Below are 15,334 nucleotides of genomic sequence, written 5' to 3' on the forward strand. Positions count from 1 at the left end.
ACGATCAATAATTATCGCTTAATTCTATAAATAAAGACTCTTATTGAAGTAACTATTTAGCAACGTGTATAAAAATAATTGTAAGAAGTCCGCAGTCACTTGTTGCCATGACAACGTTGACCACTTTCTTTTCTGTGATCGGTGATCGGAAGTTAGTTTGTGAAGTACCGATCTCCACAGTCCGATTACCTTTTACAAAGATGATCTAATCTTTGCATTTCGATCGCCAATTGCTGTTCCGATCAGATCGGATGATCGGACGATCGGACTAATGATCGGAAGTGCCCAGCTCTGATATATATATATATATATATATATATATATATATATATATATATATATATCTATATATATATATATATATATATATATATATATATATATATATATATATATATATATATATATATATATATATATATATATATATATATATATATATATATATATATATATATATATATATATATATATATATATATATATATATATATATATATATATATATATATATATATATATATATATATATATATATATATATATATATATATATACATATATATATATATATATATATATATATATATATATATATATATATATATGTATCTATATATATCTCTCTATCTATATATATATATCTATATCTATATATATCTATATATCTATATATATATATTACTTTTCTCTGCATCTTGGCACTTTTTGTCTCTCTTCTCTTCTAACAAGACAGACCTTTCCAGTTTCTTAATTATGGCACACCTACTTTTCCTTTCGGCAATTCTGAGAGATTTTTCGATTCGTCCAACATATCGCACTCCTCCATTCCTTCCCTCTTGTCACCTATGGCCTTCTCAAAAACGACAACCTCTACTTCAGATAACGCTGTTCTTTAATTTCCTCCTCTTTCTTTTCTCCCTTCCTCTCTGTTCAGTCTCTCCTAGTCCGGCTACTTCATCGACTGCAACATAGCTGTCTTGAGGGCGAAGGCAATGTTCCTCATGAGAAGACACCACGCCTCCTCCACCTCGGGCGTCCATTTGTCCTCCAGCGCTGGTTTGATGGCCTGCAGGAATTGTGGCACCACCAGCTGGGGAGAGAGAGATGGGAGGGTCAGAGTGGTATTTGGCAAGGGAGCTATCCTGCACACTACACTTGACACTCGTGAAAGTGTATCCATTAAGGTCACATACTTTCTTTGTATGCGTTTGTATAGAGCGCGCCAAAGTCCTCAGTAATACACACAGCTCATAAAGTGCGCTTCACGCACACACTTTTGTTATGGGCAAAGTTGAGTTAGAACGTACACTCTTAATTCACATAGATTTACATAGATACATAGATATTCAGACCACAAAGACCCTTTGCTCCAGACTAACTGGTCTTAGTGAAATTTCCAGTATATGAACTGCATTCCTCTCTAAGGTGAAGGAAGTCGTCGTGGTCAAGATTGTATTGAAATATATCAGTCATGTTGCACTGACCCACTGAATGCGGGAGTTCATTCCATGCTCGTGCTCCAACGTTGTTGAAAAGAATTGTTGCAGTCTGATTTTATTGGTTGATACGTAAGTTTTATGCCATTATTACTCATTCGATACTTGGCATCGTTCATAAACAATGTGAATCACATTCGTAAAGACCTTGATGGCATTGAGTATTTTGAAACATTCCATCACTTTTTTTCTTGGAGGCGATGTTTTTAACCCGTTGACTGCGGATTTCCTACAAGAAGACCTCACCAAGCTACAGGAATGGATGAAAAAGTGGCTGGTACAATTCAATGAAGAAAAATGTAGTCTTGCACCTTGGGAGGGGATATCCAGCACACCAATACCACATGGGAAACACTCCACTATCCACCACAGAGGCATAGAAAGACCTGGGAGTATATGATATCAGGCTACCAGTGAAAGCCAAATTCGTTCCAGTCGCAGCGGCCGGGTTAAGAGAAAACATGTAAAGAGATGACTTTCATATATAGGTTTGTTGCTCAAGGAAGGGATCGGCTTTGTTGCCATGCGTGAACATTTTCTAGTTTGGCAGTCATTCGCATTGTGACGAGAAGGAAACTGTATCGCATATTCCATGTCGGGTTTGAGAAAACTATTGTGTAAAGGTAATATTATATTTTTTATCCTTCAATGAAAAGTTTCATAACATTATATTCGCTCTATTTGCTGGGTCATTGCATTGGTGTGATTTTGACCCGCAGGTCTTTAACCCACTCGATATTGAGTTTCACATCACAAATTTCATTATCGAACCTTCTATTTTGTGTTCCAACTTGAAGAAAGTGGAATTTTTTAAGTGTGAGATGTGTGTGTGTGTGTGTGTGTGTGTGTGTGTGTGTGTGTGTGTGTGTGTGTGTGTGTGTGTGTGTGTGTGTCCTGTCAGTAGAAAAGCACTTCCTAAGGTACAAACCAATACGTCGACGAGACAGATGCTTCTTCCCTTCCCCTTTTCCCTGATGTGATCCTCTTAGCGTAAGATCCTTTGGAGGCGGTGGGGAACAAGGGATGGTGACAGACACTCGTTATATTTCTTTCCTAATGGTATAAAGAGAGGGAAGACGTCTAACCATTACTTTTTTTCCAAGAGACGAGTTGTGAAATTATGTGGACAGTTACCAGAATTCTGATACCATACGTAGTGGCGGCCCTCTGGTGGTTGGCGAGGGTGGTAGTGGTGGTGGTGGGGGTTGTAGTGTACTGGTGATGGTGGTAGTATTGGTACTGGTGAAGGCGGTAATGGTGGTAGTAGTGGTAGTAGTAGTAGTGGTGGGAGTCGTGGAGGCAGTTTTGATGTTTGTCATTGCTCTACTTCCATCACCTTTACGTATAAACTACTACTGGCACAACTTCTACTACCAAAAACACTGCTGTAAGTGTGTGTGTGTGTGTGTGTGTGTGTGTGTGTGTGTCTGTGTGTGTGTGTGTGTGTGTGTGTGTGTGTGTGTGTGTGTGTTTACAGCTAAGGAAACAGCTCGTGGGCAACAAAAAAAAGGTGTAATAAAAATAGCCCGCTAATCGCTGTTCCCTCAAAGACAAAAGTAATAAGTGGCCAAAAGAGAGGTCAATTTCGGGAGGACAGATGTCTTGAAACACTCATCTTGAAAGAGTTCAAGTCAAAGGCAGGAGGAAATATAGACGAAGGATGGCTGTTCCAGAGTTTACCAGTGTAAGGGATGAAATAATGAATATGCTGGTTAACTCTTGCATAAGGGATTTGGACAGCATAGAGATGAGCATGAGTAGAAAGTCGAGTGTTGCGGGGCCGCGGGAGGAGGGGAGGCATGCAGTTAGCAAGTTCAGAAGAGCAGTCAGCATGAAAATATCGATAGAAGAGAGAAAGAGAGGCAGCATGACGGCGGAATTTAAGTTGTAGAAGACTTTCAGTAAGAGGAGGAGAGCTGATGAGACGAAGAGTCTTAGACTCCATTCTGTCCAAGAGAGCTGTGTGAGTGGAGGCACCCCACACATGAAATGCAAACTCCATGGGAGGGCGGACAAGGCCCCTGTAAATGGATAACAACTGTGAGGAGGAGAACAACTGGCGGAGACGGTACAGAACGCCCAGCCTCGAGGAAGCTGATAGTAAGAGAAGATATATGAAGTTTCCAGTTGAGATTTTGAGCTTAGGATAGACCGAGGATGTTTAGTGTTGAAGAAGGTGATAGCTGATTGTTGTCAAAGAATAGGGGATAGGTGTTTGGAAGATTGTGTCGAGTGGATAGGTGGAGAAACTGTGTTCTTGAGGCGTTGAAGGACACCAGGTTCTTCTTGCCCCAATCGGAAATGATAGTAAGGTCTGAGGCTAAACGTTCTGCAGCCTCCAGCGTAGAATCGTTTAGTTCATGTTGGGGGGATCTTCTATTAAAAGAAGATGAGTAATGCAGAGTAGAGTCATCGGTGTAAGAATGGATAGGACAGTTCGTTTTGGAAAGATCATCAATGAACAACAGAAAGATAGTGGGAGATAGGACAGAGCCCTGCGGGACACCACTGTTAATAGGTTTAGGGGAAGAACAGTGACCGTCTACTACAGCAGAAATAGAACGGTCAGAAAGGAAACTGGAGATAAAGGTAGAGTGAGAAGGATAGAAACCGTAGGAGGGTAGTTTGGAAAGCAAAGATTTGTGCCAGACCCTATCAAAGGCTTTTGATATGTCTAGCGCAATAGCAAAGGTTTCGCCGAAACGGCAAAGAGAAGATGATCAAGAATCAGTTAGGAAGGCAAGGAGATCACCAGTAGAACGCCCCTTGCGGAACCCATACTGGCGATCAGATAGAAGATCAGAGGTGGAAAGGTGTTTTTGAATCTTCCGGTTAGGGATTGATTCAAAAGCTTTAGATAGACAAGAAAGTAAAGCTATAAGATGGTTGTTTGAGGGATTGGAACGGTCACCCTTCTTAGACACAGGCTGTATGAAGGCATACTTCCAGCAGGAAGGAAAGGTTGTTGACAGGCAGAGGTGTGTGTGTGTGTGTGTGTGTATATACCTAGTTGTCTTATACCACTCTATACGGAAAGCTTGGGGTTTTGTTTCTTACATTATTAAGCACCTTACTTTCATCAACTTCATACCATGTCTCCTTAGTTGTTTTGCTCCTTGGTCTCATATTATAGCAGATCTTGTCTATCTGTCTCCAGAGACACGCCAGTCCTCGCCGACAGATCGACTTGTTCGGATTATGAATTTCTGGGTCAAAAGGATGACGTATCGTCAGAGTAGTGTGAGATTTGGATTTGATGATCGATTAATATCAGCTCTGGATCATGGTCGACCTAATCGAAGTGTCTTTGCTTAAATGTGGTTTGTTTCGAAACTATCTAATTTTGAGGTGACATCGGCGACCAGTGGCAGATCCTGAGTGGTCAGCATACGGAGGTGGTGATACAAGGACCCAAGTTCAAGTTCTGCCAGTCTTTACAAGCTGAGTGGCCGAAGACGACCCATAAGTATGGTACACTGATGACCACCTACCGACCAGAACTTTAGAGAACTTTCAAGAGGATCAAGTGGACTTTTTGGGGGCAGCATGAGCTAAGTAAGAATGACGCTACTATATAAATACCTGGTCGACCACCTGATTAATTCAAGAAACCTAAGGGTGCTGTGAACTACGTGTACAAAATAAAGAAGATCAAATTAACCGTAAAATCTTACTAGCCAGAGAATGATCACTGAATTGAGGTTTTGATTGCAAAATCACCTGATGAGGCCTGATATAAAAGTAGATACCAGGTCATCAAGAGAACTCACTCCTCATATTCTTTTGCTGGCTTGCTCAGTGAACCATAACATGTAGCAGCAGAATCTTTGGCAAGGGCACGATGCCATCTCGCTTTCGTTCGATGTTTCACGCGACCGCTCTTTGCTACGCTTGCTTTCATCACCCAATAACGACAGCTTTAATAAGAATCCGAAGTATGACTCGGGTCTCCACTGACACGCCACCAGTGTTGGGTGCTATAATACTAAGCGTTAAAAACTCTAAAAAGTCTAAACAAGTCAAACCAACAGTGAAGCCTTACTAGCAGAATTGAGGATCTGGATGTAATAACACCTGAGCTGACTTCAGAAAAGGTTAAGAAACACATGCTATAAATAAATAAACAAGTTCCATCGCAATATTCAAAAGAACAACCCCTTCACCACACATGTCAAAGCCAAAGAGGGCAGGACGTAATTAGCATTGCATGACACCATATCATGTTACTTCAGTATGTCAAAGAAGTTTAATGATTTTGAAATTGCACCACAAGGTTACAAACTGTCTGTACTGACAAACCACTGTTTAATGTGTGTGTAAGGGCATGCATGTGAGTGTGTGTGTGTGTGTGTGTGTGTGTGTGTGTGTGTGTGTGTGTGTGTGTGTGTGTGTGTGTGTGTGTGTTTGTACATTATGTGATTACTGAGTTGTTTTTGTTGATTACAATGTTGATGTGCTTTTTTGTGGGGAGGGGATTCTGTCATAATTTGATTGTATGTTGTAGTATTTCTCTCTCGTTTTCTTCCTAACTCGCCGGTGTTGTTTTTATTAAACCATTGTTGCTTCGCCTGTAATGGAGCGGTAATGTGGTGTAAACACATTGGTTCGTGATGGGTTGTGATTTGCACGTCTCTCATTATGAGGAAACTTGGTCGTGAGCAAAATGCTCTAGAAATAAAAGGATGTAGTAGGCAGAGGTAAAGATTTGACTCATGGAGGTTCGATGCCACCTATTAAAACAGAACAAAATCAACATAACATATGCTGAGAAAACGTGCATATGTAGGAATAATTAAGCGTTTAACTCCTTTTTTTTCTTTTACTTTATTGCCGAACATTAACTTCCGTTGATTTTAGGGATACTTATACTTTATGAGAATATTCATATACAATTTTCACTATGTTTGTATCAGGAAAAACTTTCGCCTTGGAGTTTGGTTTAATTTTATCAGAAAGTTTGAGCGAAGAGTTCAGCCTTAGAGACAGATGAGACGGCAGGAGATATTTTTGGTTAGATGCCAGAAGTCACGGGAAGAATTAGAGAAAGCAAGGTTGTGGCATTTTCTATTAATGAAGGAGTTTTTTGGTTAGTCGGAGAATAGATTTGGCACGATTCCGGGCAGAAATGTAAAGATTATGGTTAGCGGGATTTCGAAGGCTCTGGTACCTTTTGTGAGCTGCTTCTCTATCTTTGACAGCACGAGAACAAGCGTGATTAAACCAAGGTTTTTTAGCATGAGGAGTAGAGAAAGTACGTGGAATGTATGCCTCCATTCCAAAGACAATCACCTTTGTGATGCGCTGGTCACACACGGAGGGGTCTCTATCTTGGAAGCAGTAATCATTTCACGGGAAATCGAAAAAGTACATCCTCAGGTCGTCCCACCGAACTCAAGCAAAATGCCAGAAGCATCGCCTCTTCGGTGGGTCTAGAGGGTGTACAGGAGCGATAGGACAGGATACAGAAATAAGGTTGTGATCGGAGGAGCCCAACGGAGAGAACAGTTTGACAGAGTAAGCAGAAGGGTTAGAGGTAAGGAAGAGATCTAGTATGTTGGGCCGGTCTCCAAGACGGTCGGGAATACGTGTAGGGTGCTGAACCAGCTGCTCTAGGTCATTGAGGAGAGCAAAGTTGTAGGCTTGTTCACCAGGCTGGTCAGTGGAAGAGGATGAAAGCCAAGGCTGGTGGTGAACATTGAAATCTCCTAGGATGGAGATTTCAGTGAAGGGAGAGTGGGTCAAGATGTGCTCCACTTTAGAGTTCAAGTAGTCAAAGAATTTTACATAGTTAGTAGAGTTAGGTGATAGATAAACAACACAGATGTATTTAGTAGTAGAATGACAATGAAGTCTTAACCAGATGGTGGAAAATTCTGAAGAGTCAAGGTCGTGGGCACGAGAGCAAGTTATGTCGTTGCGCACGTAGACGCAACATCCAGCCTCGGATTGAAATTAGGATAGAGATAGTAGGAGGGAACAGAGTAGAGATTGCTGTCAGTAGCTTCAGAAACCTGTGTTTCGGTGAGGAAGAGAAGGTGAGGTTTAGAGGAAGAGAGAAGGTGTTCCACAGAATGGAAATTAGAATGAAGACCGCAAATGTTGCAGAAATTTATAAGAAAAAGACTCGATGAGTACTACTACTACATAGTGCAACTACTACTATATTACTACTACTACTACTACTACTACTACTACTACTACTACTACTACTACTACACTACTACTACTACTACTACGACTACTACTACTACTACTACTTCTACTACTACGGGCCTCCATCTATTAGAGTTGCGTTGTGAGCGGTATATTCTCTCATATCCTTTCACAAAGCAACTCATTGGCCCCACCCCGCCAATGACTGTGGCCGACAACCATCTTTATTTAATATTACAAACTTTACTAAACATTTTATTTTTAAGCTAACAGAGCTTGTGGTTGATACGACTATCAACCACCGTCGCCTCAAAGTCCAGGTCAGCAATGCGGGTGGTTTTGGGTGCAGGTGACCTGGTTCCTCTCAGGCAGACCAAGGCTGACCTCAGAGGGAGAAGGACAGCCTGCATCTCATCCAGGCGACCACACTGCTTCTTGGCTGTTGTTTCTTATCCGCCAGTGTTTCGGCGAGTCTTGTGTAGAAGCTCTGCGCCCTTGGTCCCATCCCTCCTGCCGTCGTGAATACTACCGGGGTGAAGGAGCCCTGGTCCACATTCTGTATTATTTCTTCATATGCTCTGTTCTTCTCGTGTTCGTTTCTTATGTGGGCTGCATCAAGGGTCAGGTCTCTGTGGCAATGGGCCATGGAATCAAAGATACTTATGTCAAAATATGCCCTTTGTCCACGAGTCCAAAACCCTCTGGCGCTAACATCCACTCGCTACTACTACTACTACTACTACAGAGTGCAACTACTACTACTACTACTACTACTACTACTACTACTACTACTATAGTCCGTTCGTTGCGAGTTGAGCAAAGGAGTCTCGCCCGCTACCCTCCTACTGACTCCACCTAACTATGTGGGATTGGCTGACTGGGGAAATGGGAGGTGCAGAGCACTACGTCAAAGTTCATATGGTGACGAGTGTGGGGGTAGATGGAAATTAACGGCACGGAGGTCAAGGCCGCGGCCTCTCCCTTGAACTTAGGGATTAGCGGCTAAAAAAATTATGTCAAAACCCGACCTTCTTTTAAGACGCCGGAGTGACTGTACTGCCGCACCCTTTTCCTCACTCATTAATCCATTCTTCCGGGTCTGGCTGGCTGTTGACGCATATGCTGCTATCCTCATCCAACCCACCACACACACACACACACACACACACACACACACACACACACAAGCCCCTGCGAAACCAAGTAATACGGAAAATAAGGAAAGCCAAAGCCACATATTACCCCCAGAAGATCCACAGTCTCAAACAGTCCAGCATCAGCAAGTGGTACTCGAAAATCAGGGACCTGTGTGGACTTGCCAAGAACCCCCCCCCCCCCCCATCCTAGGCATCTCCCACCTCCCAGCGACAGATGCAGCGGAGGCCCTTAATACCCATTTTCCCAACATCTGTCAGTCTCTCCCCAGCCTCGACCTTACTTCAGTCCCAGCCTACCTGCATAGCCCTTCCCCCCTCCCCCTAGTTCAGGACTATGAGGTCGCCAGAGCACTGTGTCGGCTTAAGTCCAAGCGATTCACTACTCCAGTAGACCTTCCCATTCAAATTTACCAAGAGTTTGCCCCAGAGTTAGCCACTACCCTCGTCTTAATAGTCAACGCCTCCCTCCGTCAGAGCCAGTGTCTCGCTGACTGGAAAACAGCTTACGTCACCCCAGCCCCAAAAACCTCAAACCCTCAGTCACTAGGCGACCTCAGGCCCATCTCAATCACTCCCATTCCCAGCTTCCTGTGTGAAGATTTCATCTTCAAATGGACATACTCCAATTTCCCCCCCATTATTGACACTCAACAATACGGTAATATGAAAACTTCCTCCACCACACACTGCCTTAGCAGCCTCCTTGACTTTGCCTACAAGAACCTTGAGCAACGGAAAACGTCAGTCGCCCTTGCATTCATAGAATTTAGAAAGGCTTTCGATCTCGTCCACCACACCACTATTATCAAAAAGGCAATTAACCTCGGGCTTCACCCCAGCATAGTGTCCTGGCTGGCCGACTTCCTCTCCCAACGCAGTCAGGTGGTGAGGTATCAGAGAGTGGCCTCTCCCCCTCAGCACCTCACCTGCGGAGTGCCTCAAGGAACCAAGGTCGGACCGCTTCTCTTCCTGATCCTGATCAATAGTGCGCTGACCCACACCCCCAACCGCTCCATGGAAGTATGTAGACGATACCACACTATTGGAGTCACCATTAACAACGACAATCCTGCATGACTACAGCCAACTCCAAGACCCGTTACACAGCTTACAATCATGGACCACAGATAACAACGTCACCATCAACGACACCAAAACAAGCCATGCACATCAACACCTCCTCAGCCCCTGTCACCCCTCCTGTAGTCTTCATAAACGACACTTCCCTTCAGGTAGTCCAATCAACCAAGCTATTTGGGGTCACAATCGACAATAAGCTTACATTGAAGGACCACATCACCAAACTTATCAGATCCGCCACCTACAAACTTTACCTCCTGCGGCGGCTCAAGACGCTGGGGACTCCTGGGCGTGAGATGGCGAGTGTGTATACATCATTCATACTCCCTAAGCTCACGTACGTGTCCTCGACGTGGTCCTCCTCTCTTAACCACACACAACGCCGCCAACTGGAGCAGGTTAAAAAACGGGCTTGCAAGATCATCCTGGGTCCCAGCTCCACCACCTATCAAGACGCCCTCGATTCCCTAACCCTCACCACCGTCCAAGAGCGACACTCGACCCTGCTGCAGCGTTGTGCGAGCGGTCTGTTCAATCAATTCAGACACCGGAACCTACTCTCGCCTGCAGTCTCCCGTCCCCGCCAGTCAGTGGGGCACGCAAACAGACTGGCTCCAATATGGGCACGGACAGACCGCTACAAAAACAGCGCCGTTCCCACAATGGTCAGGATGATCAACAACAGTAAACACCTTAAGAACAGAATCTGTAAATGTTATTATTATTATTATTATTATTATTATTATTATTATTATTATTATTATTATTATTATTATTGTTATTATTATTATTATTATTATTATTATTATTATTATTATTACTATCAATATTATTATTATTATTATTATTATTATTATTATTATTATTATTATTATTATTACAAGCATTATCATCATCACTCATCTCATTGTTTACATATATTTTGCTCATGTAATGTTTGTAAATTTTCAGCTCTAGGGCTGCAATCCTTCCCCTAAATAAACCGTTTATTATTATCATCATTATTATTATTATTATTATTATTATTATTATTATTATTATTATTATTATTACACACCCACACACCCACACACACACATACACACATGCACCCACCCACCCATAACCACACACACACACACACACACACACACACACTCACGAGAGAGAGAGAGAGAGAGAGAGAGAGAGAGAGAGAGAGAGAGAGAGAGAGAGAGAGAGAGAGAGAATCCTGACGTGTCCTGACCATGGTCCTGACACAGGAAGAGGGGCAGGAGGGGGAGGGGGATTATAGTTTCATTGGTGACGGTGGGTGCTTGATTGCGACCTATTCCTCTTCGACTGTCACTCAGGTTGTTTTGAAATGTCCATTCCCTCACCCAATATCTGCTCCACGATTACGGATGCCCATTACTTTTTTATGTTGAGTGACAGCAAATTTATTCAACGATTCTCGTTAGTTGATATATTGCACGTATTACACAGAATATGAAGAGACTTTAGTAAATCAAGGAAGTCCTGTTGAGTGCCCGCTCTCCAACGGGTTTTGCACAACCCAAGTCGGCTTAGCTGCCCATCACCATCAACAGAGCAACAGAGCGGCTATGCTCTTCCAACATCGTCTAGACTCTAGACTCTATGGGGAGGGACTTCTGGGTTCAACTGGAGGTGAATAGACTATACTACTACCACTGCTACTACATAGGGCAATTACTACTACTCTTACTATTACTACTGCTAATACTACCACTACTATTACTACTACTACTACTACTACTACTGATACTACTACTACTACTCCTACTACACAGTGCAATTACAACTACTACTGCCTCTACTACATAGTGCAATTACTACTACTATTACTGCTATTACAGCTACTACTACTACTACTACTACTACTACTACTACTACAACTACTACTACTACTACTACTACTACAACTACTACTACTACTACTACTTCTACTACTACTCTCCACCACTGTGGCCTCATAGTCCATATCGGAGATGTTGGTGACTTTTGGGCCAGAGTGTCTGGTGACCCTGAGACATAGGATGGCCGACCTTAACAGGGAGAACGAGAAGCGACACCTCATCCAGGCGACAACGTGGCTCCTTGGCTGATGCTTCTTTTCTGAGATCAGTTCCGCGAGTTGTGCGTAGAAGCATCGGGCCCTTGGTCCCATCCCACCGGATGTGGTGAAGACGAGGGGGGTGAAGCTGCCCTGATCCATATGTTAGATTCTTTCACCGTATGCCCTTGTCTTCTGCTCGTTCCTGTGGTGGGCGGCTTCCAGGGGCAGCTCACGGTGACAGGCAGCCATCGGGTCGAATATGCGGATATTCATGAACGCCCGCTGTCCGTCGCATCCAGAATCAGCGGGCACTTACATCAACCTGTGCCTCATGTGAAGTATTGGCCGTCCTGTATCTAAGGTGTTCGCCGTCCAGGGGAAGCAGTGCCGGCTCGGTAGTGACGTCTTGGCATACCTCCCCAACCATGCCGGGGGCTTGGTGGCCCAGTGGTTAGCACACTCGGCTCACAGCCGAGAGAGCCCGGGTTCGATTCCCGGGCGGAGTGTAAAAATTTGGACGGGTTTTCCGATACCCTACGCCCCTGTCCACCCAGCAATGAATGGGTACCAGGTATTAATCGGGGTTGTATCCCGTCTTCTGGGATCTGTTCCCTTCTCCTATAATTCCTTCCCCTCCTGTCTTTCCAACTTTCCCCGACCATGCTGGCTGTCAGATCCCTCACCTCATCGTGTCGAATACAGACGAAGCCTCCCTTCTTACATGTCATGGTGAGTGACATCATTCGGTGATCCACATGCACATAGATCAGGCAACCCCTCAATCGGCCAGCCATATCTCAGAGCAACGGCGTCGACAAATTCTTATTTGTCGAGGCTGAAGCCTTTTGCTCTGATTGGTAGTGACGTTAGCCAGTTAGAGGCGCCGGCCTTCTGTGCTGTGTGGGTTTTTCTACACACTTATGTGGACAGGTTGTGTGTTAGATGGTCCAGCTCGTCCTTTTCGGTCTGGTGTCTTTTTCTGAGATTTTTCTTTTGATTTATCTATTTCACTTTGGTCCATTTCGCCCTCTGCCCCCCGAGCGATGATCCTATTGGTGAGGGATCTGGTAAGGCTGATGGAGTTTTGGTCAGTTGCTTCAAACTATCGCCCAATTAGCTTAACATCGGTTATAGGGAAGATGCTGGAGTCCATAATAGCCAGGAACATTCGGGAGCATTAAGAGAAACATAGCTTAATTCACGACTCGCAGCATGGGTTCACAAAAGGTAGGTCATGCCTCACCAATCTCTTGTCCTTCTTCAATAAAGTATTTCAGGCGGTTGACAGAGATTAAAATTATGATGTAATCTATCTTGATTTTAGTAAAGCGTTTGACAAAGTTCCTCACCAACGACTGTTGCTTAAATTACAGGCTCACGGAGTAGAGGGTAAAGTTTTGAACTGGGTCAAGGCGTGGCTTAGCAATAGGAAGCAAAGAGTGCAAATCAATGGTAAAAGATCTGACTGGGGATGTGTTACGAGTGGGGTCCCACAAGGTTCGGTATTAGGTCCACTTTTGTTTATTATTTATATCAATGACTTAGATACAGGAATTAGTAGTGATGTTAGTAAATTTGCAGACGATACCAAGATCGGTAGAGTAATTGAGTCGGATCAGGACGCTAGTATTCTCCAAGGTGAACTCAACAGATTATATGACTGGGCGGATAAATGGCAGATGGAGTTCAATGTAGGGAAGTGCAGTATTCTGAGTGTAGGTAGGAACAACCCCTCACATAACTATTGCTTAAATGACACTCTCATAAGTAGGTCTGGGTGCGAGAGGGATTTAGGGGTCTTAGTGAGCTCTGATCTCCGTCCAAGGGCACAATGCATTCAAGCTAGAAATCGAGCTAATAGGGTACTGGGATTTATTTCAAGGAGCGTAAGCAACAGAAGCCCCGAAGTCTTCCTCAATCTATATTTAGCATTAGTTAGACCTCATCTTGACTATGCGGTTCAGTTCTGGTCACCTTACTATAGAATGGATATCAAAATGTTAGAATCGGTGCAGAGGAGAATGACTAAGATGATTCAGGGGTTGAGAAACTTGCCATACGAGGGAAGACTCAAACAGTTAAACTTGCATTCTCTAGAAAGGTGAAGGGTGCGTGGAGACATGATCGAGGTTTATAAATGGATGAAGGGCTTTAATAAGGGAGACATTCATAAGGTTTTGTTGGTAAGAGAACCGGGTAGGACACGAAGTAACGGGTTTAAATTGGATAAATTCAGAATCAACAGGGACATAGGCAAAAATTGGTTTACTAACAGGGTGGTGGATGAGTGAAATAGGCTTAGCAGTCATGTGGTGAGTGCCAATACAATTGTCACATTCAAAAATAGACTAGATAAATTCATGGACAGCGATATTAGGTGGGGTTAGATACACGGGAGCTTAGGGTCAAAGGAGCTGCCTCGTACAGGCCTACCGGCCTCTTGTAGACTCCTGCGTTCTTATGTTCTTATGTTCTCCTTATCAGCCAGCTTCTCAGGGTTGGTGATCCGCATTTCGCCCAGTCTTAGAGGAAGTGCTCGTATATCCCTCTCCTCCTCCCCCAAAGCAATATTACTACTACTACTTCTACTACTGCTACTGCTACTACTTCTTTATACTACTACTACTACTACTACTACTACTACTACTACTACTACTACTGCTGCTGCTGCTACTACTACTTCTCTTAAGATTGATACTTCTACTACTGCTGCTACTATTGTTACTATTATTGATCAGTGGAGCAGTGGTTAATGTGCCTAGCTACGAATCCGCGTGGACGAGTTCATAATCTGGCCCGGACAGTCGCTGCACGGCTCATCTACGTTTTCCTCCTCCCTTTCGGGATGGTGGAAAAATGAGTACTTGGGAAAACCTGGCAAGGTCTTGAGCGGACTGCTTCAGCGCTGCTTGATACGTTCTGAGCGGCGAGTGGCTGGATCGTCACGGTGAGCGGCCTGCTGCCTGCTCGTTCAGACCAGGGGGGCTGGCTGTGGAGAAGTGCACAGAACCGATGAAACATCGGTTACGCCACGATTCGCGGCCGCTTGGTAGCCGGACATGGTAGGCTCGCGACTTGCCCAGTCCCATGATGGTGCCGACTTTGTCCCAACGCAGAGATGTTGGATCTTGAATCCGAACTTGGTCGTTGATCTTCAGTTTGGGAAAGGGATGGGCATGCCCGTTGTAGGTGTTCTCGACGACTTGTGCACGTTTGGCAGCTCGTCGGTCGCACAGTTCCGTGGGTCTGCCACTTTTCCAGAAAGGATTGTGGATGCGCTGGGACGCAGGAACTTTGAGGAAGTCCGTACAACACTTGAGCTGGAGAACGGCCGGTGTAGTTCGGGGCGTTTCGGAACTCTAGCAGTCCCCGAACGAAGTCCTCACAGT

The 15,334-nt window shown here is 44.1% G+C and overlaps 1 protein-coding gene across 1 annotated transcript in view; it reads right to left on the reverse strand.

Annotated features, from left to right (window-relative positions):
• Positions 1-695: 695 nt before the first annotated feature.
• Positions 696-15,334, reverse strand: part of LOC126984318 (uncharacterized) — an 88,191-nt gene continuing 73,552 nt past the window's right edge. The window contains exon 2 of the mRNA XM_050837937.1: positions 696-1,093. Coding sequence (XP_050693894.1) covers positions 953-1,093 — 141 coding nt within the window. The 3' untranslated portion in view covers positions 696-952. The remainder of the gene's footprint in view (positions 1,094-15,334) is intronic.

The sequence above is a fragment of the Eriocheir sinensis genome, chromosome 5, assembly GCF_024679095.1.
Source record: "Eriocheir sinensis breed Jianghai 21 chromosome 5, ASM2467909v1, whole genome shotgun sequence".
Taxonomy (NCBI): Eukaryota; Metazoa; Arthropoda; class Malacostraca; order Decapoda; family Varunidae; genus Eriocheir; species Eriocheir sinensis.